Source organism: Lingula anatina, chromosome 1, assembly GCF_051362555.1.
Source record: "Lingula anatina isolate TDL-2025a chromosome 1, LinAna3.0, whole genome shotgun sequence".
Taxonomy (NCBI): domain Eukaryota; kingdom Metazoa; phylum Brachiopoda; class Lingulata; order Lingulida; family Lingulidae; genus Lingula; species Lingula anatina.
This window is the reverse complement of record NC_141767.1, coordinates 17412393-17439072: the sequence shown is the minus strand read 5'-3', so window position 1 is coordinate 17439072 and position 26680 is coordinate 17412393. Positions and strand designations below refer to the sequence as shown.

Sequence of the window (26680 nt, the reverse complement as noted above, 5' to 3'; positions counted from 1 at the left end):
TCACAACATTGTGGTTGTTGAGAAGGTGAATGTGCCCATATATTTCTTACACAGCAATTTTTCAGTGACTGCTACCCAGAATAAAAGCATCTCTCATTTAGTGTTTCCTGGAATCAATAAGGCATGGGATACTAGCAGACGGTATTCATTTCTTTTGTATGTAATCTGTTTAGTTTGATTATGGTTATCTTTTCCTGGTATCAATGAGGAGGTTTTGCAAAACTGTGGCATATACATTTTCAAGGTTATCCTGGATGTGATTTATAATAAAGATAAGCTGTTTAAAAGGCAGCCAGCTTTGGCCTTTGGTAATCCAGGTGTGGTGCCAGGGAAACCAATATAAGGCTGCTAAGCAGAGCAAGAAAAACGGATAAAACCAGGGAGTTCATGTAAAAACAGCACAAAGGGTAAGTGTTACTTCTGCAGTTGTTCATATTTCTTTATTTCTCCCAACACACATCTTTTATTGAAATATTAGTAAGTAAATTGCTTTTCAATATTGTTCAGTAGGTTTTTTTTTTTTACCTTGCTTTTCTTTTGTAAAAATGGAGTAAATGTTCGTCAGAGATTGTAGGAATGTAAATGAGTACAGCACCAAAGGTTCCTTCAAAATATGTACTTAAAGTAACTAAAATTAGAGAATGATATGTAAGAAAATTAGCTGTTATTGTGTTTATTTAAAATTGTAAATGGAGAAAACCACGCCTATTTTACTGGAATCTCCATGAAAGCACTTCTGATTCATTACCTGTGAATCATGGAAGTTTCGAGGGACACACGCAGTGCTTTTGTACTAGCTTTGGAAGGTTGTTACAGTTGACAGTCTGTGAAAGGGAGATATGGAATGCACTCTGAGAATCGGAGCTGGCGAAGCCATGCCGATAATAGAGTTAAGTTTTCTGAACCTCGGGGGCAGGGCGGGAGGGGGGGGGGGCTAAAACATGGATGGCAAGATGCTCTACATATTAGTATATGGCCTAAATGACCAGCGCAGAGAATGGTTTTCTGAAGTTGCCATATTTGTAACAGCATATTTGTAACAGTTAGCTAACAGAGTGTCAACACCATTCAGTCACTGTGGTCTTTTTTCATAAAAAGCTTCATTTGTATTTTATAAACATAACTATTAGTAAGTTACAGTGTGCATGCACCATTTAATTATGCATACATGAAGTTTTACTGTCAGCCATTAGTACAGAAGCAAAATGCCTGTAAATAATAGATAATGCATGGCATCTATAGAGCATTAGTGGACCTGATCTTAGGAAATGGAAAAAATGTGGCAGATGCCAGTTGTTTCTCGGAGCATTGTTTAGATTCAGGTGTCCATTTGTAACATGTGAAGGGCCTGTCTGTAAGGGATGGGGGGGAGGGGTTTCTCTCCTCTGAATATGTTTACCAGGTTTTATGACTAATCAAGTTTTGGGGACAGTGGACTAGACTGACAGAAACATTTATTTAGAAACATAAATGGGGGAAAAAAGGCGTGGCTGCATGTCAGAGGTCTTCATTCCTTGACCCTCTATAGACTTTTCGGTTCTGGTGTTTAAGCACATTTTGCATTATTATTAATTTGTCCTAGATAATTGCTTGGTAAGTGGTTTGATTTCATGCACTTTTTTCTTGCAGTGGAATCCTTTTTTGTCCTTGCATGATGCTTACCTGGTTATTTTGCTATGAAAGGCAAAACCATAAAAAGGTAAAGAAGCCAATTACAATAATAAGGGCATTGTGTCTTGTTTTAGCTGTCAAAAGATCGACCAACCGTGCACCTCCTGCTCTGTTTGAAGGCTTCTTTCCATGTCCTTTGGGAGGGCACCTGGGATATGTAATTGCTTAAGCTACTTTATATCTCTCCTCAGGACATTTGGCATAACAATAATTTTTGAGCCTAGTTTTTGCTATAATTATAACTCTGATTTAGCCATCAGTGTCGAAAAAAAGGAATGGGTTTCAAGGGAAAGTCCAGGTTGAAGGGTATATGGGGTAGGGGCCCCTCCTCCCCAACTACAGTTTAAAATTTCTACCTCTGCCAAGTGGTTTAGTGTATTAACACAGCATGATGTTTGTAAATTCAGAACATAAGTAAATGTGTAACTGTAACTTCTGGACTGACAAACCAATTTGGATGGACAAACAGCTAAACTCTTTCATACAACTGCATTTCAAAAACTTATTAGGAAAATGGCAGAGGAAAAAGAAAAGAAAAAAAAAACAGCCAGTCTACAACTAAATTTTGAGATTGTTACAGTGGATGTGTGTATCTTTCATTGGAAGGAAATAAAATCTGCAGATAGTTTGAATAAGTCTAAATAAAAAACTGATTTTTGACATTTTTATATAAAAAATCGATACTGATTTGAGGGCTTTGTGATATAATGTTTGAAAGTTTCAAAAAGAATGGCAATTCATTATTTCTGTCTGTTGAAAACTCCATATATTATTAAGCTTGAGATAAAATACTGCTAGCACATGCAATCAGGGATATTTGGCAAAGACACGATTCTGAGGAAGATTGAAAATATTTCATTACTGCAGGAAATTAACGTAATTGACATGCAATCTCGATAGTTTTGGTTTGCATTCATGATGTATATAAGACAGAATAAGGCACTGGAATACGGATTATGATTAGCCTATATTGATTGAAGTGTAACAGAAAAAAAAAACTAATTGCCATGCAGCATATCAACCTAAATGCTATACCATGTTCAGTATTAGTTGCAATTATTTTCTGGACTCTGGGAAAACAGTAGAATTTCTTTGCAGTGTAAGGAAATTAGGATTCCCAAGGCTGACTGTCACAGGCTTGCAGTGTTGCTGGTGTGCAAGTATATTCCTGGCGACAGCAGTGGCAGTCACTCCACACAACATGGCTTAATGGCAGCACCTCACGCATGCTTACTTGCCAGACAGTTCACTAATGGTTGCCAACCCAATATAATGTTTTGTTGAAATATATCATAAAATTTGCATGTTTGCATGGCAATTGGGATGAAAGTAGTTACAGGTAACCTAAACATGGTAATAGGTCTATATTTAGGCAATGTAGAATTGGATTAGAAAGAATTGCCCTTTTTGCTACGAAAGGTCTGGATTGGACCAAATTTTAATCTCAGTTCTTTGTCATTTCTCAAGTTGAGCCAATGAAGGAGGTAAAAAACTCCACTTTTTGTGGAAAAAGCACACACACACACACACACACACACACACACACACACACCTTTTGAAATTGCTGGTATAAGCTGAATAATAATGTCAATTATTATTCACATTTCCATAAATTTTGGAGATTATTAGAATGTTGAGTGGTAAACTTGATCACCATTATCTTTATATAACCTTTGTTGATTATAAGACCCCATATTCCTCAGACTGGTATTATGCCCTTAAGTAATGATTTGGCCAGGAAAGATACGTGATGGAAAAAGTACAATAAGGCTTCCAGTGTTTGTCATAATGACACACTAATGTCTGTATATGCACTTCCATCTCAGTCGATCTGCCATCATCACAACTGCATCACTTGTGCAAATGGTTTACTGTAAGCTGGATGGATGTGCTTTGCTGCACACACGCTGGCCCCAAGATGACAACAGTCCTACAGAGATGCATGATCATAAACTGTAAAACCTCGAGAACAGTTCAGGATATCGCGCCACTAGAGTAATGGCACTGCTTACAGGCAGTTGACTTTCTGCTGCTAATTAGTGGGGATGCAGTTCTTTTCAAAGGATGATAATGCACAAATGTTAGTAAGGGCCTGAGAAAGCTATTTCATCTGCAGCGAACCGGTGAATATTTTATTAAGTACTGCGGAAACCACAACATGGGTTCTGACAGCATCCCATGTACAATTTTGACATAGAGGAGACGCTTGAAGGATTCTCTGAGAGAAGTGCCAGGGACAGCGCTGCAGACATTGAGATCCAGTTTTGATTGGTAAATGTGTCCAGTGTTCTTTTCATTCTTCTCAACTTCAATGAAGTGATGATTTGACTAACTTTGACAGCTAGGCTAGAACAGATTCACAGTCAAAGAAACATTAATTTCTATCATGTCCTTTGAAAAATCAATGTCTTTGATGTGTTGGAACACCCAGACAATTTTGTTTGATGCAAATGATGCAGCTTCTCTTTCCCCAATGTTGTGATATTGGTGTGCTCCAGTAAGGTTATGTCCTCAACTTAACACAATGGCACCAATATCCCCTCCAAGAAAATCATCTCCTAATAGCAGAGATAACGTAACATCAGTTAATTAGCAACCCTCCTCCATTAGACAGATATGTTAGGTGGCATTTGATGATTCTCCCAGCTTTTGTTTATTGAATGCAGGATAAAAGCAATCCATCAAGTGAGTCAAATTCATCTATGTAATATAAAGATACAGTTCTGCCTAGAATAATGGCAAGATAAATTTCCAAGGCACTTCCTTTTGAGCAAACAATGTGAATATTAATAATGTAAATTTTTTTTCAACAGTGGAACTGTTACTTTTTTATTGGGTTATAAATCATGCTTCTAACTACATACGTTTTCATCTGCATGAAAGAACAAATGATGAGTTTTACAAGGAAATATAGACCGTGATGATAAAACACTGAAATAATTTTTTGTCTACTGTTAAACAATCTTTTATATTTCAGTAAAGGCCAGCCCTGACTGCCACAATGTGTTTTATTTGAAACCACTTAGTTTTAATTTCCCCAGCTCCTTCATCATTCAGTGAGATAAACTTTTGCAATATGGTAATGTTATGGAGTTTTATGCAGTTGGATTATTCAAATTAAAACCATGTCAACAAGCAGAAAATTGCCATTTAAGCCTAAATGATGACAATTATATGTACATTTTAGTGAACCATTACAGCACAGAGAATCAACCAAGATAGCTCAGAATCTCATGGCTTGGCAAAAAATCAAAAGAGATTCTGCTAGATTTGGAGGAGAGTGAAAACTGACAGAATCTATCCATGGGTAATTTTTGTGGTTGTTTTCTTTTAAATTATGTCACAATGGTACAAATGCACCATGTTTTATGTGTCACTGCTGTATTCTTTTTGAATTCTTAGATAATATTGCAGGACAGCACGGGGAGTTTCACCCATATATTGCAGATAAGTTGACCCCACCTGACGTTTTCTAGTCTTGTATGATATCGCAAAGTGCTGGCAGCCTCATTTTAATACATCTAAAATGATTTTCATTATTATAGCTTTACATTAAAAATATATATATATGCATGTCATGAAAGATGTGAATCAGGTGTTTAGCATATCTCTAAAAAAAGCCCACTGAAGGTGCTACTAAATGCTTTTCTCAACAGGTGAATATTAGTACATTTGTATGGCAGGTGTACAAAAATCCAAAAGCAGTGTATCATATTAAACCTTCAGCTTGCCATCAATACATTGTTTTTAGCACCAAACATGTTAATGTGCAAACTAATAAACTCGTGGTGAGAAAGCCTCTGATTGCAATGGCGGACCAAGGGAATGCCCACCAGGCACCTGCCCCTCCCTCAGCTTCTGAGCTTCTCACTTTTTCCTCTCTTAAGGCAATAAACTTATTACCAGATCAAGACAAAACTGATTTTATCATCCCTTTGCTTACTGTAATAAAATTATCCCGGCATGTCTACTATTTTACTGAATATGTTAACCTTCTGAACATGAACTGAAACACAAAAATAAGTGTATCACACAAAAAAAGAAAAATCTTGGATCTATCAATGGAATGGTATGTGCTGAGTTCAAATTAAAGCAGTGAACTTTGTCATCCAAGACTAAAAATAACAAGAAAACCATTCATCATACCAACCAGTAATAATTGCATGTTAGATTTTTTCTTTGAATCTGAGGAATGTAAATGGCAGCTAGTATCAGGAAACGATCCCAGGGTGATCATGCATACACCAGCAGTCTTAATGAGCATCGATATATTAGCGTGCATGCTGAGATAGCCTAGAGACCCTGGGAAGTTTAGTCCCAGCAGTCAGCTCATTTAGCTTGCCAAGCTCGTTTCTGTCGGAAATCAACTCTTTCTGCCACAACAGAAACTACTTATTGGCAATCAACCTTCTGTGTCTTCTCTTATTTAACTACTGTTTGACCACTCTAAAAAAAATGAGGCATCAAGTATTGGTGATGATGAGAATTCCCTTCTGCTAGTGTACTCTGACATAATTCATGTGATATGGCCCACACTGTAATTGCTGGTAAATATTTCAGGAACTGAACTGCACACTCTAAGACACATGGTCAGTTCTACGGCTCTGTGCAGTAAATGGTCAAATAACCCATGTTTATCAATCATCATGAACCACAGTTTATAATTGAATTATCATCAATCTTTACCTAGACTTAGAAAAATTCCATTGCATGTTGCACATATATTTGGCTGATTGTGCATATGTTACTAATATGGAAAATTTATCCTGGCACCTGCTCCTTCAAATGCATATGCTTGGATGAACTACAGTATATAGATATACATTTTAATAAGTAAAAGTAAAGAGATCAGTTGCATGCATTATACAAGTTCTGCATTATATATATCAGAGTCTCACTGACCATCTGGTAAGAGCAGAGTTGAGAAGCAAAAAAAATTAAATACTGTGGTGAGACACTGGACTGCCTTCAAGAAGGGCACTTTTATTATCAACAAGACCATTTTCATATCAAGCAGCATAGTTGTCCAGGGGCGGATCCAGAGATATTTTCTATCAGTCTTCCGAATTATCTTTGTTGATCCATCCTCATTTTTGACCGTCTTCCAACAGAAAAAATTAGATACCCATCAATGTAAACTTGAAAATCTGACCGTCTTCTGGAAGACCTAGAAGATGGCCTAAATCCACCTCTGGTTGTCTGTAATGCACCAGTATGACTGGTCCTACCTGGGGTAGCGCTAGCAATTTTTTTTTCGCTTAGCCATATCACCACATTTTTGTCAATTTGTTATCAAAATGGTAATAATTTGGCTAAAACATATCAAATCTAGCCCTTTTTCTTTAGCCAATTTCAGTCAGTTTTAGCATTTGGCTAAATCGGCGAGTGTTAGCGCTACCCCAGCCTACCATGGGAAGGAGAGAGGTACTCTGTATTACAAGACCCAGTGTACATAACTATCAAAATTTATCCTGAGTTAACCTGACATGTTGAGCATATATTCGCTTAGGTGACGTAGGGATAATTAATTCCTATTGTAACTATCGGTCTATGTAGATCAATCTAAGGCTTCGTTCACATGGAAAGTCTATTTTCTAAAAATCTATTTTCTATTCGCGGTATATCTTAAATTGTGATCACGGTCTGTGCCCTAAATATCCCGCGGCATAATTACTGGCAGCGCGAGCCAGTTACTTCCAAAGCTGTAATTAATTCTTGGCTGTGCTCATAGGAGATTCTGATACCTTGACGCATGCACAGTAGGAAGTTAGAAAGTTAATGGCGGTCGTGGTTGCTTTGAAAAATGTGTTTGTCGATTTTGTGCAACAACAAGACGAAGAAGATGAAGAAGCTATACACACGACAGATACGAGTGCAACCATCATGATCCGATGGCAAGTGATGCGGCAACGGAGGATGAGATTTTACAGAATGCGAGCACAGCCGAGAATTAATTACAGCTTTGTATAAGTAACTGGCTCGCGCTGCCAGTAATTACGCTGCGGGATATTCAGGGCACAGACCGTGATCATAAGATACCGCGAATAGAAAATAGATTTTTAGAAAATATAGACTTTCCATGTGAACGAAGCCTAACTCCACAGGTATTTTAGCTGAATGCGATCTGTTTTATTGGGAATGAGCCCTTATACATGTGATAGTCAGCCATTAAGTTGACAATCTCTTTAACCAGAGCAGTACAGGCAAATGTACTGCTCACTGTGAAAACAACTTAACAGTATTTGCGCAAGTTGGCACCAAACTCTGAAATCGCCATATATCTTGGATCCAGTGTTACAATAACGGACCTTCTGCTTTAACTTTCGAACACTGAATGCCAAGTAAAGGAACAACAAGTACTTTATGATCCTTTTTGGTATGACCTTGCCCAGGATCAAAGCAATACTCATAAAGTTAATGGTACTTATTCAAGAACTTTGTCCTGGAATATAAATCCCTTTACTAGTTTATGTGTAATGATTGCCTCTTCCCTGAACAACTACATTATAGCCGCAGACACCAAATAATCCATCAAGTCAGGAAGTTTGAAGGACATTAGCCGGTCACTTGAGGGAACGTGATGACATTGATCTCGTTAAAAAAAGACTGCAATTACTACTGAAAACTACTATGATGGTAATCAACTTATGATACCAGCCATATTGAAAACAATTTTAACAAAAGAGTTTAATTTCAATTTCGGAAAGGAGAGGTTCGATTGCAGCCTCATGCTGGATGTGATCCTTAAATCAATCTGTTCATTGTGCTGGTGCTATTTAAAGGCATTACACCTTTATTTAGCAAAAACGTTTAATTTAGAAATCTCACCTTTCATCACCAAGGTCCCTATCCAAAACCTATATTCACAAAATTGCCATTATCGATAAAATCTATAAATGATCATAAATCTGTCTTTGAAAATTCTAGGCACTCTCTAGAGATAGACAGATAATGGAGATAGAGATAAGTGAATTGCCCTCTTGATGGTAGAAACAAGAAATTTGAAACTCAAAAAAAGGTTTATATTCTTAACAGTTTAGAATAGGGCACTCTTTAGTATCAAAGGAAAATTGATGAAATTCCCAGCATTTTTTTTTTCACAGAGCAGAGAGCTGCAGTAAACCCTTATTTTGTTGAACAGTTTCATTTGCCAAAAGCCACAGAAAATTTAACTCAGATTTACCAGCCAATATTTTGTCTGCTGATAGTCAAAATGAGGGATTGTGATAGGTATTACCACCTATCACCCCTCAGGTATGCTGTTTAATCAGGGGCCTGCCTCCCATGCTTGCCCCCCTCCCTGAGGAGTGGAATGTGATGAGGTTGGGTAACTCAGCATACACTGAACGAAAATTCAGGCAAAACTTAACAGAAAGGATGGAACTAACATTTGCCTATTTTGCGTTAAATTAACAACCACCATCAAAGGAATAATTTCCCTTACCTAAAGAGTGCTAAAGTTATTTTCTGCTACTGATATTTATATTTGCACACACACAGAACCCATTGGGAAAAAAGTCATGTACACCTCTGGTCTAAACATGTGGATTAGAAGAGTAAAAGGTGAGAACAAAAATCACACCCTTTCTCTTCTATGTTGAACATAGTATTCCTGACCATTTACTGTTTAGGTGATTCATTGTCTAGATTGTCAGCATAAGTGCACCCTGCGTTTCAGAGGACGGTAGTAGGGAGATGAGTTTTCAGTGTCCTCGGGACGTTTCAAAGCATGGTTAACACCAACACAGCAATGCTGTTGACGAGTCTTGTATCAGCTTAAAATGTTACATGTACATCATTTTTCATTCTAGGGGTTTCAGTTGTAAATCGCTTTTTCCCCTTTGAGGAATGCTGTGTTTGCATCTGGACTAAAGTAATTATCTACATCTTCTTTTACATTAACAAAAGAAGTAAAAAGGTAATAATCATGAAAATATTCAGCAGAGTATTTTATAATAGTGACAAACGCAATCAGACACCTAAAATTTCCTTTAGGTACCTCAATGGATGTTAGACCATATCGTTAGGAAGTGTTCGTAGGAGATTTTAATCAAGTTTTGTTATTTGTTGGATTTGAATTACTCATGTGAATCAAGCAGCCTCCCACTGAAGTGGGAATTGATGGCACAGTCAGATGCTAACATGAAAGAAATGAATTTACGTAGGATGAGAGGAAAACGTCAGTGGCAAATACAGTACAAAATAGAGAAGGACATGAGACTGAAATAAAGATTTACTTGCCACAAGCAGCAGGTATCATTTAAACTTGATAACTTTGTTGCATTGAGATGGGAGTTCTCAGAAATGTAGAGCTGCAATTTGCAAATAAGTGTACTTTGCAAACCTCTCCAGTGGCATATAAAAAACTGGTTGGAAATAGCATTGCAGTTGTAAAATGCATATTCACATTTTTATCTTTGGTTACAAAATGCACTGTGGATGCAACGTGAATTGTGGTTGCATATACAGCTCTGCTAGTAGCGCCACATTTTGCAACCAACTACATTTTGCATCTTGTTGCAAAACGCTGCTATACGGAAACAAAGATCTCCTGCATGTAGGCTGATATTGGATGTGAAAGGTGCCCAGTGAAGGTCCCAGGTTTGTGGCATCTTTTGAAAAATCACAGGTCAGCAGAAGATGCCTGAACTGTATATAGCCTGTTATCTTGACAGAGTTTATCTAAAAATTATCTTTGATTGCACAATAGCTTAAATCATTTATTAGTCAAAACACCTCCAATAGGGAAACCTGTATTTATGTGAAATGTGAAGTTAAAATGAAAATTAAAACTGTTGTCGACTTATTGAAAAATAAGAGTTTATTAAATTAATCTACTTTAATTGAAACTTTTTTTTATTTTTATTTTACAAAAATAGCTAGAATCAGTAGTAGTTGAAAAAAAAACTTCCATAATGTATAAAACAAAAACTGGCTTTTAAAAATGATTTGCCTGGAGCAAAGTTTAGGTGTATATGTAGGAGTATGTAAGACTTTGTTAATGTATTTCTTAAGAAAGTCAGTGTATCAAGAGCTATTTTTATGAGAAAGAGTCAGATATGTGGGAAACTGTGTGGTATGTGCAACCACTTCACAAAACTTTTCCTTCTCTCTTACTTTTTTCCCATATGCCATGAGGGTGATTCACCATTAAGGAAAATTAGAACTTCTTGGCGCTTTCTTTTATTTAGACAGAAAATTGCAATGAGTCACATATATGCATTTTAGTTCATTGGTGAATGTCAGAGTTGGAGATTGGCAGTGCAAAATAAATTTGGATGATGATGATGATGATGATGGTGTAATGCTTAACATATATATATATATATATATATATATATATATATATATATATATATATATATATATATATATATATATAGCTTTCAGTAATTACCTATAGGATTGACACTTTGTTATATTGCACAGCTTTATTTTGCACCACTATAATATGCAAGACTTGAACTGCATATTTCTTTAACGCTTGGTTTGTGATATATATATCTATGATCAGATTAAAACTTTTATAATCTGTACATTTGACAGCACAGCTGCATATTTGGTACTATTTTTTTAAGGTGCAATACCCCAATATTTTACCCTTTCAAAATTGAGTTTGTGCTTATTTTCCATTAGATTCTATTGAAATAATATGAGTTTCTGCACCCTCTTTAACCGTGTGAAATAAGGAAAATCATTGAGATGAGATTCATAAACCTTTTGTACCACTGAGAAGTGTGTACCCAATGTCATATGGCAAGTTCCCCTGGGAGATAAATCACTTTTTGGTTATGCAATTATTGAACTGTGCACTTACAGTGTCAGCTACTATCAAGCAAAATCCTACCAAGAATTTTGATATCATAAAGAATCATCTACTGATTACATTAAAAAAAATTTTCTCCTTTGTGTGAATTTTCATCGCAGTTTCATGTGTACCAGGGCATGTACCTTAAAGTAATATATTGGTATCACCTGTATCAGTCTCAGTCATTAACTCAGGTGGCTGTAGTTGGAGAGATTAAAGCTAATGTATATGCCTGTAAATGTGTAGACATAAAAGAGCTAGGACCCTAACCTGTTGGGAATGAACTCAGCTCACACCTGAAAATCAATATCATTGGTGCAGCCTTCATGTGTCATAGCTGTGGCATCAGACCAGCAGTGGGGAACATCCAGCAGCGATATCAACAACTCGCGTAAGGTGCGCCAACATCTTCTATCAAAGTTATGGCAGATAAATGCACCAAAGTGTCGGGTAAACTGATAAAGTGACTGCACCTTCTCCATTGGTTGTGAAGGTCATTAGAAGCTGAAGTGAGTACACTGTATTTTGTTACATGTTTGATGGTTGATTTGATAAATGTTAGTTGAACATACATCCTTAGAAGGCATAAACAAAAGGTACAATTTATGTATATGTGTGTGTTTTAACATGGAATTAGATATCCAATTCGTTAGTTTTAGTTTACATTTTGGAAGGTATTTATGAACCTGAGCCTCGTATATTAGACGTTTGGTTTTTTCTTTAACAAACAATATTCTAGGAGACTTAGGAGTAACTTGAAATACATGACAATTAATTAAGTTACAGTCATCCTTCACAGTGTGTGGGGTGAAACTCTTTCAGGCATTAATTTTTTTTATTATTGTAAACATGAAAAAAAACTTTTCACTTAGTTAAGTAACATATTTGACCTAAATTACTTTTCAAATGTATAAAAATAAAAGTTACAGTTGTGCTGCAATATAATTTTGACATACATCATAGATGTCTGCTCTTTTATTGTCCTAGGCTTTTTAATAGTATTGATAAAAGTGTCTCAATTGGAAACTTGACTTATAATGATGATGCATTGATTTTCTATCACAAAAGTTAATGTATGGATGAATCTTCTCATCTAATTGTAAATATTTGATAAAAAAGGAGTATCATTATCATTCTTATTTCAGTCTCACAATACAATCAATAATTAATTAGCACTTTAGATGAACATGATATTAATAAAACTGTCATCGTAAGTTGTTAAGCAAACTGATTTTAAACAATATGCTAGTCTGCAAACAAATAAAGCTAAGACCTGTTAATTCCACTTCTTGATCGGACTCACAACGAGGTGAAAATAAATCATGGGACTGAATCATTATTTAACCATTGTAAATGAGTTCATTAGTTCCTTGCACTTTAATGTCAGGCGGGTTTGCTTTCTGATTGTCAAGTCAATTTCCAGGATAATGGCATTGGGGAGAAAGTATTATATTTTTCTATCGACCACGATCTACTGGCCAACTGACTGGCTTATTACACTATAAATTCACAGGACAAGAACAAGTTTGCCCAAACCCTGTGGGAATAAACCTTTTCTGCCTAAAATTTTCTCATCAACCTTGTTTTTCTAATTTGTATCAGATTAATCTTCCTAAAAAAATATTTAGAAATGTAAGGGCTTTTAAGCTTTTGAGCTTTTAAAACCTACAAGTTATGCTCAAAAGCAGCACATTCAAGTAATTAAACCTATGAAAAATAAAAGTGCAAATAACTTAAAATTAAACTCTGCATTTAATCATACTGGCATTTCAAAGGTTAATTCCACAGGGCACATGAAATTATCAGTCATCAACATGTGAACACAAGGGAATTACTGCTTAATGTGTCCATTCTTATCAAAATCTCATATCCAAAGATTCATTTCATTGTAGCACAGACACTTGAACAAGAGTGAAAAACCTTGTGAAATTTCTGTCTAGCAGACATTCGATTGTGAGGTATTACAGTTAGGTGGGCAGAAGTATAACACGAAGTAAAACCGAGTGTACATGAAATGTTTCATTTAGTGAACATAATTAGGATAAGGCTAAGATTAAATCTGAATGTTGCATGTGTAAGTAAGGACTTTAGATAAATTTCAATCTTATGTTCTTGTTTTGGTCTGATACTGCTGGGGAAACCAATCAGACAAATCAATTTACATGTGTTTGTGTTTTTAACTGCAAATTAATCCAACTTTTCATTCACACATAGTCAGGTTCAAGGTTAATAGTTTTTATCTGTAACAGAACATTATAAACAAAATCATAATCTACCAGTATATGGTCAGGCATGATGATCATTCACTATGACTGGCTGAATATAATGTTAATGTCAAATAAAAGTGTGTATTGTGATCCAATCAGTTCTAGATATAATCAGTAAAGAATGGAGATAAAATCTCATACTGGACACTAACTTATTATATATGGTAGTTAGTTAGGACAGCTTAGAAATGATGCATTCATGCCCAGAATTGCATTTGATATCAGTTTACATTATAATTACCTCCGCCAAGGAGGTAATGTTTCCACCCCTGTTTGTCTGTCATCAACATAACTCTAAAAGTTATGGACCGATTTTGATGAAATTTTCAGGAACTGTCAGAAATGGGCCAAGGAACAGATGGTTAGTTTTTGGTGGTGATCTGAATAATAATCAATAATAATCAAAATTGCTGCCTTGGCAGAGGTCTGCGCATTTGGAGTGCTTTTCTAGTTCATATTGTAATTCAACCAATCAAACAATTTCAGGCATAAATGCCTCAAGATCTTTAGAAGCTGAACCATCCACCTGCCATTAGTGTCTGTACATAAGAGTGAATATGACATTTAATTTGAATTCTGAATTGATAACTACATTTAAGCATGCACTATAAAAATAGCATTGTGTTAGATATGGCATTGTGAGTGGTTGTGACAAATTATTTAGGCAGATTTTACCAGTTGTTATTTTAACTTCAGACGTGGTTATTCCCCCCCCCCCCCCTCAGTAAATTTATGTATTAATTTAAGTGATTGACATATATCTGTCAGACATGTCAGTTGTATCATACTGTTATGTCATATGTTATACTGGGAAGCTTTCCTGGAAATTTTTAAATAAGAAATTTAGAAAACCAAAACAGTTTTGGAATGGGTATATCTTGGTGTTTAAAACAATATTTTTTTGTGAGTGTGTCAGTTAATCTTCAGGTTCAATATCCATTAATAATATTTATGACAGTGACTCATAAGTTAGAAATATAGAACTTGAAAACAAGCTGACAGGACATAATTTCTCAATGGTTTAAGAGAGGCATATTAAGTGATTGTGGAATGATAATCAATTTTTTAAGACAAACATTATTGCATTAGATAATCAAAATTGAATTTAGCTTAATATCTTATAGACAGTCTTGGAGGCTGTCAATTCTGACAGTGTTTCGTTTGGATTATAAAAATGGAGAAGTGGTCTTTTTTGTTGTTTAGTCCCATTGGAAATACTTATGATGCCTGTTTTTCTTTGAGGTTATTTTTAAGTCTTGGTGAGGATGTACTCTTACTTGTCAGTATATAAAAAACAAATGCTGCAGATCGTGCAGAGCCACTAAGCTCACTTCAAAAGTGTTGATTACCTTTAACCAAAAGAACAACATGTCAGTGTGACAACAACTTTGAACCAGGAAACTCGGCATGCTGTGCTTCTGAGCATAAAACAACTGCACGTTAACAACAATGGCTATCAAGGCCACAACCATATCTGTAATGTCATATCACTCAACTGGGCACTGTATGTTAATGCCATGCTCTAGAACTCAGGTAGTTAATTGATCATCTAGAAGCATCACAGAATGGCATTGTTGTTCATGAGCTGCAATGCTAAGCCATTAAAACCAACTCCCTAAAGGGGAAATTGATCATGGCTATAGAAAAAAATAGAGAGAAAAAAAAGACTTATGTGTGACTGTTGATGGCACAAATGCTGCCTGGATCCGTTTTGTCAGGGAATAAAGTCATTCATTCATGCAAAGAAATAATCTATGTAAAATGTTCTCTTAATTTTGAATAGAATGATTATTATAGTAATGATTATCAAGTTGCCATGCTTATTCTTTTGCAAATAATAAATGGTTGCTATAATGGACATAAATAAATGGCAAAATGTTATCGTTCTCATCATAAACATAATACAGTCAAGCAATTGCAAATCAGACCAATTCAATCTTATCCATCTTTTAATATCAATTGCCATATGCTAACTTTCTGGTATGCTTGACTTAATTTTCATTTTCTTTTTCCTTTCTACTATTTCAAGATTGTCATGGATCATTTCTGGATAATTTCCAGATAGTATTGTGTACAAAAATCACATTTGCCGTAATGACATATCCCCACAAATCTAAGGGATATAAGCTAAGGGAAATGTAGAGGTCTCTTGAGAAGGTCACATGACAATTATCAAAGCAATTGGGGGTAAGAGGTTTGGAATTGGAATGTTTTTCGAATGGAAACCATCCACTTTGGAAGTAATCCTGAATCTTTGAAAACAGCTCAATAGTGCAATGAGAGTTTTAAAGGACACCTTGAGGAAGACACACAATAATATAAAGATCTTGCACCCTCATCCATGGGCGTAACTAGGCATACGCACGGATGCACTGTGCATACAATTTTTTGGCCAACCATGATATTATTTTATATAAATTTAGTGTATTTTTCACGGAATATAAAAGAAAATCCTCTGCTTATTAAAGTCACCTGTATGTACAAATCCTCTGTATCAATTGTAAAGGCACAATTGTTCTGCCCTCCCCCCTCCCCCCAGTAAAGAAATACAAGTGCGTACAATTTTTAAAGGTCTGGTTACGCCCCTGTCATCTTAGAAACAGTTTGATGGCCTATGGCTGACAAGATGGAAGTCAACTTCCATGCAGTTGGGCAAAAACTGCTGTGTCTCCATCTGGTTGAAGTATATATTATTAATGAATATAGACTGCACCAATAAAAGAATATTCACTTTGAGATAATTGCACACATTTTTGGCAGCCTATTTTTTTGGCAAGTTACCAACAAATTATTGTTAAAAGCATATGAAAGCATGTATCAGCAGACCAAGTGCAGTAATGTGCAGTTACTTTTAACTTAGTATTTATAACACTGCAGTAGCATGCAGATATGAACAACACCAGAGATGAGGGAATTCAAAATTTAATTTTTTATTGTAATATGTGTACATTTGTGATACATCATGACATGGGGAGGGGGGGGGGGAGCATCTCGTAAGTCCCCAGTCTTTAAACAGTATAAATGCAGCATTATTGGTCAGTAATTATTATTAGCTCATAGTACGCACATGTCAATATATATATTTACATATGATCTGTACATTCTGGTTGTTTCCACATATTTGTGTTATCTTGGAAATGCATGGACTCACATGTACTATTGCTTTATTAAAGTAGATTACACGTGGTACTCCATCATATTTTGTTACCAGTGTGGGTATAGTTGTGGTAGACCGCAATGATTAAGTCAACAATGCTGGATCAGAATCAGAGTGGGTATTCTGCAAGCATGATATTGTTGATAAAAAAATCATTTCATTGAAATATCATACACACACATGTTGGCAGTACTCATAATTTTATAGAGCTTAATGTAATTGGAATACGTATATAGTTCAGCATAAGTTGAATTCAAAATAAAGAAAGGGGTATGGTATGGTTTTGCTATATCACCAAATTAATTCAACTTGTTTACTGAAAAAATATTAAGAGAAGTTGAAGATATAAAAGGTGTGAATATACATTGTAGGAGGAATCAATATAAATAATCTGAGATGTGCATATGATATAGCTTTGTTAACAGAAACTAATTCAGACTCACAAGAGTTAACAACGTCAGTCAATGAAAAAGAAAAACCATACCGAATGGAAATGAACATTATAAGGCAAAAGGAATGGGTGTGAGCAGAAAAAATCCAGTGCCATAGGTTACTATCAGCATAGAAGGAAAACCAATTCAACAAGTCAGCAGCATGGTATACCTGGGTTATATGGCAACAGACAATTGAAGAGAAATAAAAAGAATAGAAATTGCAAGCTCAGCTTTTGAAAGCTTAGCAAAAGTTATTAGCAAAATATTACCATCAATCTAAGGCTACAGATCATTAAATGTTACACTTTTATACAGCTCAGAGGCATGTACACTAACAAAAACAACAATAAAAAAAATGGAAATGTTTGAAATGTGGATACACAGAATTCAAAGGATGTTAAAAATATCATGGACTGAACACAAAAGTAATGAGAAAATGCTAAATAATCTAAAAATAAAAAGATCATTATTGAACACCATCAGAAAAAAAACGAAAATTGATTTACTTATACACATAATAAGAAAAGATAATTTGCAGCAGAAGAAAATGAAGGAAAGTTAATTGGGAAACCTGGGAAGGGAAGACCAAAAATAACATGGATGGGCTTTTTTTTCGGTATGTTGAAGCAGAAGAAAATGTTTCAAAGGATGTTAAAAATATCATGGACTGAACACAAAAGTAATGAGGAAATGCTAAATAATCTAAAAATAAAAAGATCATTATTGAACACCATCAAAAAAAAAAAAAAAAAAATTAATTTACTTTGGTCATATAATAAGAAAAGATAATTTGCAGCATAGGAAAATGAAGGAAACTTAATTGGGAAACCTGAGAAAGGAAGACCAAAAATAACATAAATGGACAACATAAAAGAATGATCTAAAAGTATAGGGAAAGACAAGATTGAGAGGCATGGCAATGCATAACAGCCAACCTGCTGAGAATGGATGGCACTCAATGATGATGATAAGTTGATGCAATCTAATTTTTCTGTTTCAAGAGGATATATATGACATTAATAAGTTGATACATTTGGAGCCCTCGATTTCTGTGCTACAATCTTTATTAGACTTAATCTATAATTTATCAAGAATGCAACAAAAAGAGTTAAGAAGCTTTCTTTTTCGACCAATAAACCAATGAAATGAATATTTCATATATTTTATAGTTATCAACACTACATAAAATAAACTACCCAGTAACACATATTAACAAAGACAAAAATGTAATGGGTAGAAAGATAAATGGAGGTTTGACAGGATCTTACACTTTCATATTCTGTTGTTTTAGGTTACTAAAAGCATCCAGGTGCTCCGGAAAATCTCCAGGCATGGCAGATGAATAGAAAAATGTGAGACTGAGGATAAAATTGTGTTATATTGTTTTGGTCACAGTGTAGATTTTTATCTAGTTTACAACAAAAATTAATTTAGGATATCATGCATAGATGGAGGAGCTTGTATTAGTCAAAATACTTAAGAGAAAATTTAGATGTAAACAAAATCTAGGGATCCAGGCATGTAAATTGACAAACAATAATGCCATACTAAGTGGACTTTTATGTATATTAATTTATATCTATTGTACCAAATAGACAAGTATTGGCCAGCAACAAGTCTCTGGCCTGTCAACATCCTGCACATTGCATTGCATTGCAGGCATCTCAAAGAGAGTCATTAATTGAAATCATTAATTTTAATCACTAGCAGTGAAAACCTCACATGAACTTTTTCCTAGCACTCATTTCTTAGTACTCTTTGGGATTGAGTGACAGTTCTTAGTTACCACCTGATCCGACTCCTGGATTTACGTCTTGACTACAGATCCAGATTGCCTGGCTTCAGTGCCTTTGAAAGCTTGTGTGAAGTACGCTTTTCATGCATGTAGATGTGTAACAGGGAAGCAGTTTTTTTTTCCTGCAGATTACCTTCAATAGATGCATTAACTCTGGTTTCACGTGTGGAGAGAGTTATTGGAAATCCATCTAGGAACCTACAGGAGTGAAAAGGCAAATACTGAAACCTTGCTGTTGTCTTCAATGAAACTTCCTGTTGGTTTGAAAGAGAAAAACTGACATTGTTTCTCTAGGTTTGAAATAAATTTATCTTCAGAGTTGGCGCAGTTATGGTAGCCAGCAACCATGACCAACTGGGTGGTGTCACAGCAGAGACAAAGGGGACAACTCGACAAGGTGACATCAACTCCATGATGACTGAGATGAAACCACCACCAACAGGTGAGTATACATGAAAGGGGCATCAAAGGTGAAAAAAATATTCTCTGAGCCTTGAGTCACAGTAACAGTGAATGCAAAGCAGGTGATAAGATATATCTGACTGAATGAGATACAGAGATCTAATGTACCTGTAACTATATCATGTTTCATTAATCAGGAAAAACGTAGTATGGGAACTTCTGAAGTAGCATGGGAAGTATGGTAAAATGGCCTAAAAATCATGTTTTTGAGTTTTTCGTGGGTTTACATTAATCAAAAAAGTATCTAACTTTGAATGAATTTTTTTTTTTTTTTTTTTTTGTAGTATAGATAAAAAGATGTGTCTTTTGATAAATTTTTTAACCACTACACTTTGATGACTAAGCCACGCCTCAGTTGGTAATTATAAGGGTCGTTACCATGAGGGGGTGGTGCAAAGTTAATGAGTAATAAGCCGATTGTGGTTGCAGTAACAGGCCATACGTCTTACATCAGCAAAGCAGTGAAGAAGTCAATTAAGCCCATGGGAAGAAAAAAGTTCATGTTAAAAGTTCATTGCTTACGTTGCTGCCAAGTTTCACATGTCCTCCGTTAACTTTCACTTGCCCCCAAAATGTGCATTTTTTTTGTCACTATTGAACCCCTTTCGTTATGATGGAGGTAATAACTTAATAAGGAGAAGTGTTATATCTGGGCTGTGGCATCGCATCGTTCCCCTCATTTTGAGGCATGCTGCTTAGCTAAAGGTGCAAAATTTCAAAAAAGTGCCCTTGAAATTTGGTTTAGAGGGCCTAAATAAGAAAAATGAATATTTCACTTTTTCCCTTATTGATTACTCCACCAGAAAGAAGCCATGCATGATTTTTACTCGGTATGTGTTGTTAGGTGTTCTAAGACGTCCGTGAGTGTACACGCATCATGACTAGCTTTGAGAGGATCGTTTGCAGGGTTTTGCACAGTACAATGACTGTCACTTGGTTTTTTTTTTTTGGTTTTTTCTTTCCATGAAACTGGTTGTTCTAAATTTTTGCTTTTCACATCAAGTCATGAGAAAACATGCAGATATGTATTTGCAACTTTTTCACAAATAACCTTGAAGACAAAGGAGGCTGCCATGAGTTCGACTCCACAGAGCATTAGCGCCAGAACTAGTACAAATAACATCAATCTTGTAACTTACTAGTATATAGGTGGAATGTACAGGAAAATGGAAACTTACAAGGACAAAAGTGAAACATGTTTTTTTCTTTGAAAGTACATACATAACTCTCTTGTTGCACTTATCTAAGAACGTGTAATATTAATTTTTTCACAAAAATACATAAATGAAATATTACCAATAAAAAAAATCCAAATTTATCGCCTCCTGACAAACCTTGCCACCAGTTTCAAACATCTTCACACAGTTTTGAGTCACAATCAAAATTGGAAGCCAGTGCTCAAAGTGATTGTGGACATAGATAAACCCACACTTAAGAGTGGGTTTAGTACTTATCATTTCTTTAGGTTGTTACAAAGTTATGGCTAGTGCCTGGTATAGTTGGAAAAATACTGTTTAGCCCAAGAGAACTTGTTAAGTATGAGTTTTTTTGTGGGAAAATCTTATTATGGGTACCTTAAACCTTGATCTTTATGTTCTTTATGACAGGGCCAAACAAATTTTGCTTCGTATTCTTACTTCTGTAGGAATAACTCAAAATGACCAATTCAAATTTATCTTTTCAGATCTCACCCTCATCATCACCATCATCCTTGTAGTTTGTGGAGTTCTCATAGCAATTATCATCATGGTGGTCTGCTGCAGACGCAAGGGAAAAACAATGTTGAATTTCAACAAAAATCAGTGGACATTTTCCAAGACACCTCTTGACACAACATATATTAAAATCAGCCACAGTTTACCCGATTTGGATAAGTCTGATGCTGGAAGTGACAGTGACACTAAGTCCATCCGCAGCAGTAAAGTTTTACGTCAGACTACTCTGCCGACAGTGCCCCAGCGACACTGGAGTTTTCAGCGTCAGATGGCGTGTCAAGTGGACCTGTCCAAAATTGAGTTCAGTGTACAAAGTGTGAAGCACAAAGAACAACCAACTCTAGGCAAACTTAAACCTGAACTGTACAGATATGCCATCTCTGAGAGTTCCTCCGGAGAAACAAGAGTGTGTGGACAGCTGACATTTTCCATGAAATATGAGCAGGAAAGGGAGGCACTTATTATCAATGTATTACGGGCACAAGGCCTACCAGCAAAGGATTTCTCTGGTACTTCTGACCCATATGTAAAAGTTTACTTGTTACCAGACAGAAAAAAGAAGTTTCAGACAAAAGTGCATCGCAAAACATTGGATCCAGAGTTTAATGAATTGTTTGTATTTCCCCTGCCATATTCTGATCTGGGCCAGAGGATGCTGCAATTTAGCATTTATGACTTTGATCGTTTTTCACGGCATGATTTGATAGGGCACGTGGTCGTGAAAGATCTCCTAGCAGAGTCGGATCTATCTAAAGAAACAGAAATTACAAAAGATGTGCTGTATAACACACAGGTTGGTACACATATAACAATTTAAAGTTCCTGTTTCATGGTAGATTCCTAGTGAAACACATCTTTAGTTTAAAAAACAAGTAAGTTATATACTGTTGAACTGACCTGCAGTGGTACTCTGGAGTTCAAATTCAGCTAAGAAAATTAGATTTCAACACTCATGTATACCCTCAAAAGAGCATTAAATATCCCTGCAGAGAGCTTCATTATTAAATCACCTACGTCTGTAGTTGTAATGGACTGCTTCCTCTAAAACATAACGTCCTTTGAGATTTTAATTTCGCTCAACAGTAACTGGTACAGAGCCTGTTCTCTTTCACGTACATGTAATTAATATCTATGACGCATGGCACTATGATGCTTAATGCTTTTACGGCATAATTAATTTTAAAACTTTCCACATTTCGTGCCCCTAAAGGAAGATGGGGATATTTTTTTTACTCAACACAGTCATACCAAGCACATAAATTGTCATTTCTAATGCTTATGAACATGCACACCATATCAGACCTATAATAATTCTCCAACCTCCAAAACAGATCTGTACCGTGTAGTGTTGGATTTACTTTCAGCTCTTTGGGCTTTCTTTCCTTTTTTCTGATGCAATTTTAATTGTAAATATTATAAACAATTAGGGTGTACTATATGATAAATCATAATCATAAGTATTTACAGGTAATATCACAAGCCCTTTTAAGTATAATACCAAGTCCGCCAAATAATAGCCAAGCATAATAGCTACATTGAACAGTGGACTAACAAATCTGCGAATCAAACATGGCCGACCCACTTGAATGCTTGTTCCATAATCCCCACAGGGAATCTATTCTGTGTCTAATTGGGAATTTAGCATCAAGCTTTTTAGTGGTTCCCCATATTTGATTCACGGATCTGGTAGTCTGCCGTTTTGAACGCAATCTAACACTACCAGTGCGAGTTTGCCATGCTTGAAACTCGGTAAAGGAGAAAGTCTACCTTTATGAGCAGTGTCTTGTTAAGCTGTAACTAATATGTTATTTCAGGAGAAAGTGGACCTAGGTGAGCTGATGCTGTCTCTGTGTTACCTGCCAACAGCTGGCAGACTCACCGTCACCATGGTTAAGGCAAGAAATCTTAAGGCAATGGATGTCATGGGAGCCTCAGGTAATAACTGGCTAGCACATGTTCACATCTATGGCAATCTCACAATATACACAATGCCATCAATGATATCCCAAGTTACAAGTTTCCATACTATACAGCTTTCCAGTAAAAAAAGAGTGTATTAGGCAACCCAAGTGGTTCTTTCTAAATGACATGCATCTAGAATAAAATCATGTTTTTGATGTCAAATGTCACCAAAGTCCTTGAACTTAAAACTGAGAAAAGGACATTGAATCCCACATTTCCACATATTCTATCAGCCCATACTAAAAAGTTGTAACCTTGCTGTTTGTTTTCCAGGCAAAATATACTAATGACTTTATTATCTATGGAAATTTTGATAACAGAACCACCCAGTTTCATAAATACAAAATACCCAGTATTATGCTTATATGATATGTATGACCATGACACTTGGCTTTAAAACTCTCTTGAAACAGTGGCTGGATCCACCACAATACCCTAGGCTATAAATGACACAATGGATGCAATGTTAACCCTAACACATGGACACAACTGACACAGTTTGGTCAAAGTTGCCTCTTGTGTTAGTATGATACTGTTCAAGTCAACAATATGCACCAAGTGTTTCCAAACACAGACAACAATAAAAATTGAATAGTGTACGTGACAAAATAGAGAAAACAAGATATGAGCTTCCTTATTTGATTAATATAAAGCTTCCAGTAAATTTAACATTATGCATCACAAATGTACTCAATTTACGCAACACAATAAAAATTTGAGTAACGACAGTGTCTGCACTCAAGTCTGTATGCCACTGCAGTGAAATAAAACCATCAATATAATCAAATTTATCATCATTAACTATATATATTTGTTGTAGGCATAAGGGTTATTTATTTTCAGATCCCTATGTGAAAGTAGCTCTTATGTGCCAAGGTAAAAGGATCAAAAAGAAAAAGACATCAGTGAAGAAAAATACCCTTAACCCAGTATATAATGAAGCTTTGGTGTTTGATGTCCCACAAGAGAATGTTGAGGATGTCTCCCTTATCATCAAAGTCATTGATTATGACAGGTACAACTTGTTAATTTTTTCAGTGACTTTTTTGACATCATTTTTTCAGAGAACATGCATTTTGTCTATTAAAAAAATTAAATTGGTCTGCAATTTTTGTAAAAAATAAAATATTCATTAAAATAAGTATGACTGTATGCATGTTATACATTACAATGTACATCTTATTCATCATCTGAGAGGAGTCCACTTTTCATATGTATTAACACGTTTTAAAGGTTATAACAATATGAGTTAGTATATGTACAGAAATTCAAACCATTTCAGAGTTGGTAACAATGAACTGATAGGCTGTTGTGCTGTGGGTCCATGCTATGTAGGTCTGGGGTACGACCACTGGTACGAAATGCTGGAGAGTCCACGTAAACCAATTGCACGCTGGTATGTATTACAGGAGCATGTTCCAGGAGCATCAAACGACAAGACACCAAATGGAAAACATATTCTAGGCTGTTCACCAGGACAGAAAAATCTAATTCTAGGATGTTCTGGCAAATGATGTCACCCGTGAATATGATTTTTGAACAGACTATGAATTTCTCTGAGATTTGGCACGGTGAGAGGAAAGGTTTGATGTCCAAATGGTTGAGAATGCCTGGTGTTGTGAAGTTACTGAGTAATAGAGCTTTTGGTAATTCTCTGCTTAAGGAACTTTTACCTTGCTGAAATGAATCTTTTTTGGAATGAAACTTTTTTTCTAAACAAAGGGAAGACAAGGCATTTACTGGTATGATGTATGTAGGTTTACTGTAAAATACCAGGTGCACAGCCTTGTTGTCACAAAAAAAGGCATTATCACAGCTAACCAATTGTCATTGTCACAACCAACACATTGTCACAACCACTGAATTGTCAAAACTAACATGTCACAACTAACACGTTGTTACAAAGAATTATCTTGTCAATAACACTCAACAAAGATACTAGTAACACAAATTTCTGCAAACTTTGTTTCACATGCACGTTCAGTAATTTTGGCTTTTAGGGAGTCAAGGTCATGGCCATAGATTTAAAACAGGTATATTTTTCATCAAGTCTGCAATAACTGTTCTTTTGTTGAAAAAGAAGTAAGAGTTGGATATACTACTCATTCAGAAATGTTTCCATTCAACCATTCGCCTGCAGATCTTGTCATCCAGCAAAATATCTAAAATAACACCCACCAGAGGCAAAACCACATGGTGTGCATGTAGATATATATCTGATGATACACCACAAGTTGACTGAAAAAGAATTCCTTGAATTCAAACCAGCTCTCTGCCAAGAAATAGAGTACAGATAAGAGAATGACCCAGGTAGTTAGCTGTTCATTACTGTAGCAAGCTGTAAGAGTTGTGCCAGACAGTCCTTAGCACAGGAATAGTAAGCTAAAGCAACATTGTGCAGGGTCTGAAGTTTCCCGTGGGCTTTGAATAAAATGTCCTAGAATTCTTCCAAAGTGATGTCATGATTGGCTGCTTGATGTGTATCACCTCTGACAGAAAAAGCTCTAATTTTAGAACATTTAACGAAGACAAATCCACTTGTTGAAAAGATAAAAAATTCTAATTACATTTCTTTACCATTGGCGGCTTATCAAAGTGCGATACCTAAAAATATAGCTCCAGCTGGATTAGCTAAAGACCTTATCAGTTTCAAGAAAAAATATTCTCAGAGGAACAACACTTTGTGAGTCACTGGCAATAAGAAACTGAAACGAGGAGATGGCCTGAATTTTCTCTTTGGAGTAAGTAACTTCTGAAAAATCATGTATTAGTGATTTCTATATTGGTTAAGAACCTGGAATGCAGTCTTATGGAACATGGTGCTAAGCTGCATTAAGTTGAACAATATACCATCTATATGAGTTTTGTGTCAAAAAACAGTAGACTCTACTGATGACTTATAAACATGAAGTTTGCACTAACAGTAGCACTGTATATTCTGAATATGTCTTATCAGCTAAAAACAACCTTTTTTACACTCAAAGTACACTCACTTGTAACTATCACACCCAAAAACACTATACCATGCAACCCATGTTGAATGGTATAGTGTGAGTTTATGTGCAATTACAGTACCATATTATCATGACTTTAAGTAGTTGAAATTCTTAGTTAGAATTCATTTTATTTATTATAAAGAAATGAATTTTAAAAAAGTTGCTTGTGTTTTTTATATTTCCAATTCATTTATTCATGGATTTATTGTATTGTTAAATTTTGATCATACTTCATCATGTTACATAATTCATATAAAAAGTTTTCTGGGTTGGCTGCTCCATTTAAAGACCAAATCTGTCACTAAGTAAAAAAAAGTTATTCTATGGTTTATTCTGAATAAGAATTTCACAATTGAAACTTAGACTACATGTAGCATGGTACACTTATCTATATCAATACACTGTTCACTTGA

At 35.5% G+C, this 26680-nt stretch overlaps 1 protein-coding gene across 6 annotated transcripts; it reads left to right on the top strand.

The window, feature by feature from the left end:
* The first annotated feature begins 96 nt into the window (after positions 1–96).
* Positions 97–26680, top strand: LOC106178171 (synaptotagmin-6). Of its 6 annotated transcripts, none has more exons than XM_013561238.2 (6): positions 97–407; positions 19450–19574; positions 21279–22102; positions 23124–23244; positions 24115–24286; positions 24554–26680. In XM_013561238.2, the coding sequence occupies exons 2-6, from the start codon at positions 19463–19465 to the stop codon at positions 24783–24785; spliced, it is 1461 nt and encodes a 486-aa protein (XP_013416692.1). In that variant the 5' UTR covers positions 97–407; positions 19450–19462; the 3' UTR covers positions 24786–26680. The 6 variants fall into 6 exon arrangements, with proteins under 6 accessions (XP_013416692.1, XP_013416694.1, XP_086856024.1 ...); XM_013561240.2 differs by lacking the exon at positions 97–407 and adding an exon at positions 3316–3942; XM_086999898.1 differs by lacking the exon at positions 97–407 and adding an exon at positions 4666–4978.

What these genes read in the sequence shown, in the direction of transcription:
- LOC106178171 (XM_013561237.2), top strand. Translation starts at nt 12,035, where the DNA reads ATGTTAGTTGAACATACATCCTTAGAAGGCATAAACAAAAG. An exon ending in TTAGAAGGCATAAACAAAAG is followed by an intron (nt 12,076 to 19,449) that starts GTACAATTTATG and finishes ATTTATCTTCAG; the next exon opens with AGTTGGCGCAGTTATGGTAG. An exon ending in AAAGTCATTGATTATGACAG is followed by an intron (nt 24,287 to 24,553) that starts GTACAACTTGTT and finishes AAACCATTTCAG; the next exon opens with AGTTGGTAACAATGAACTGA.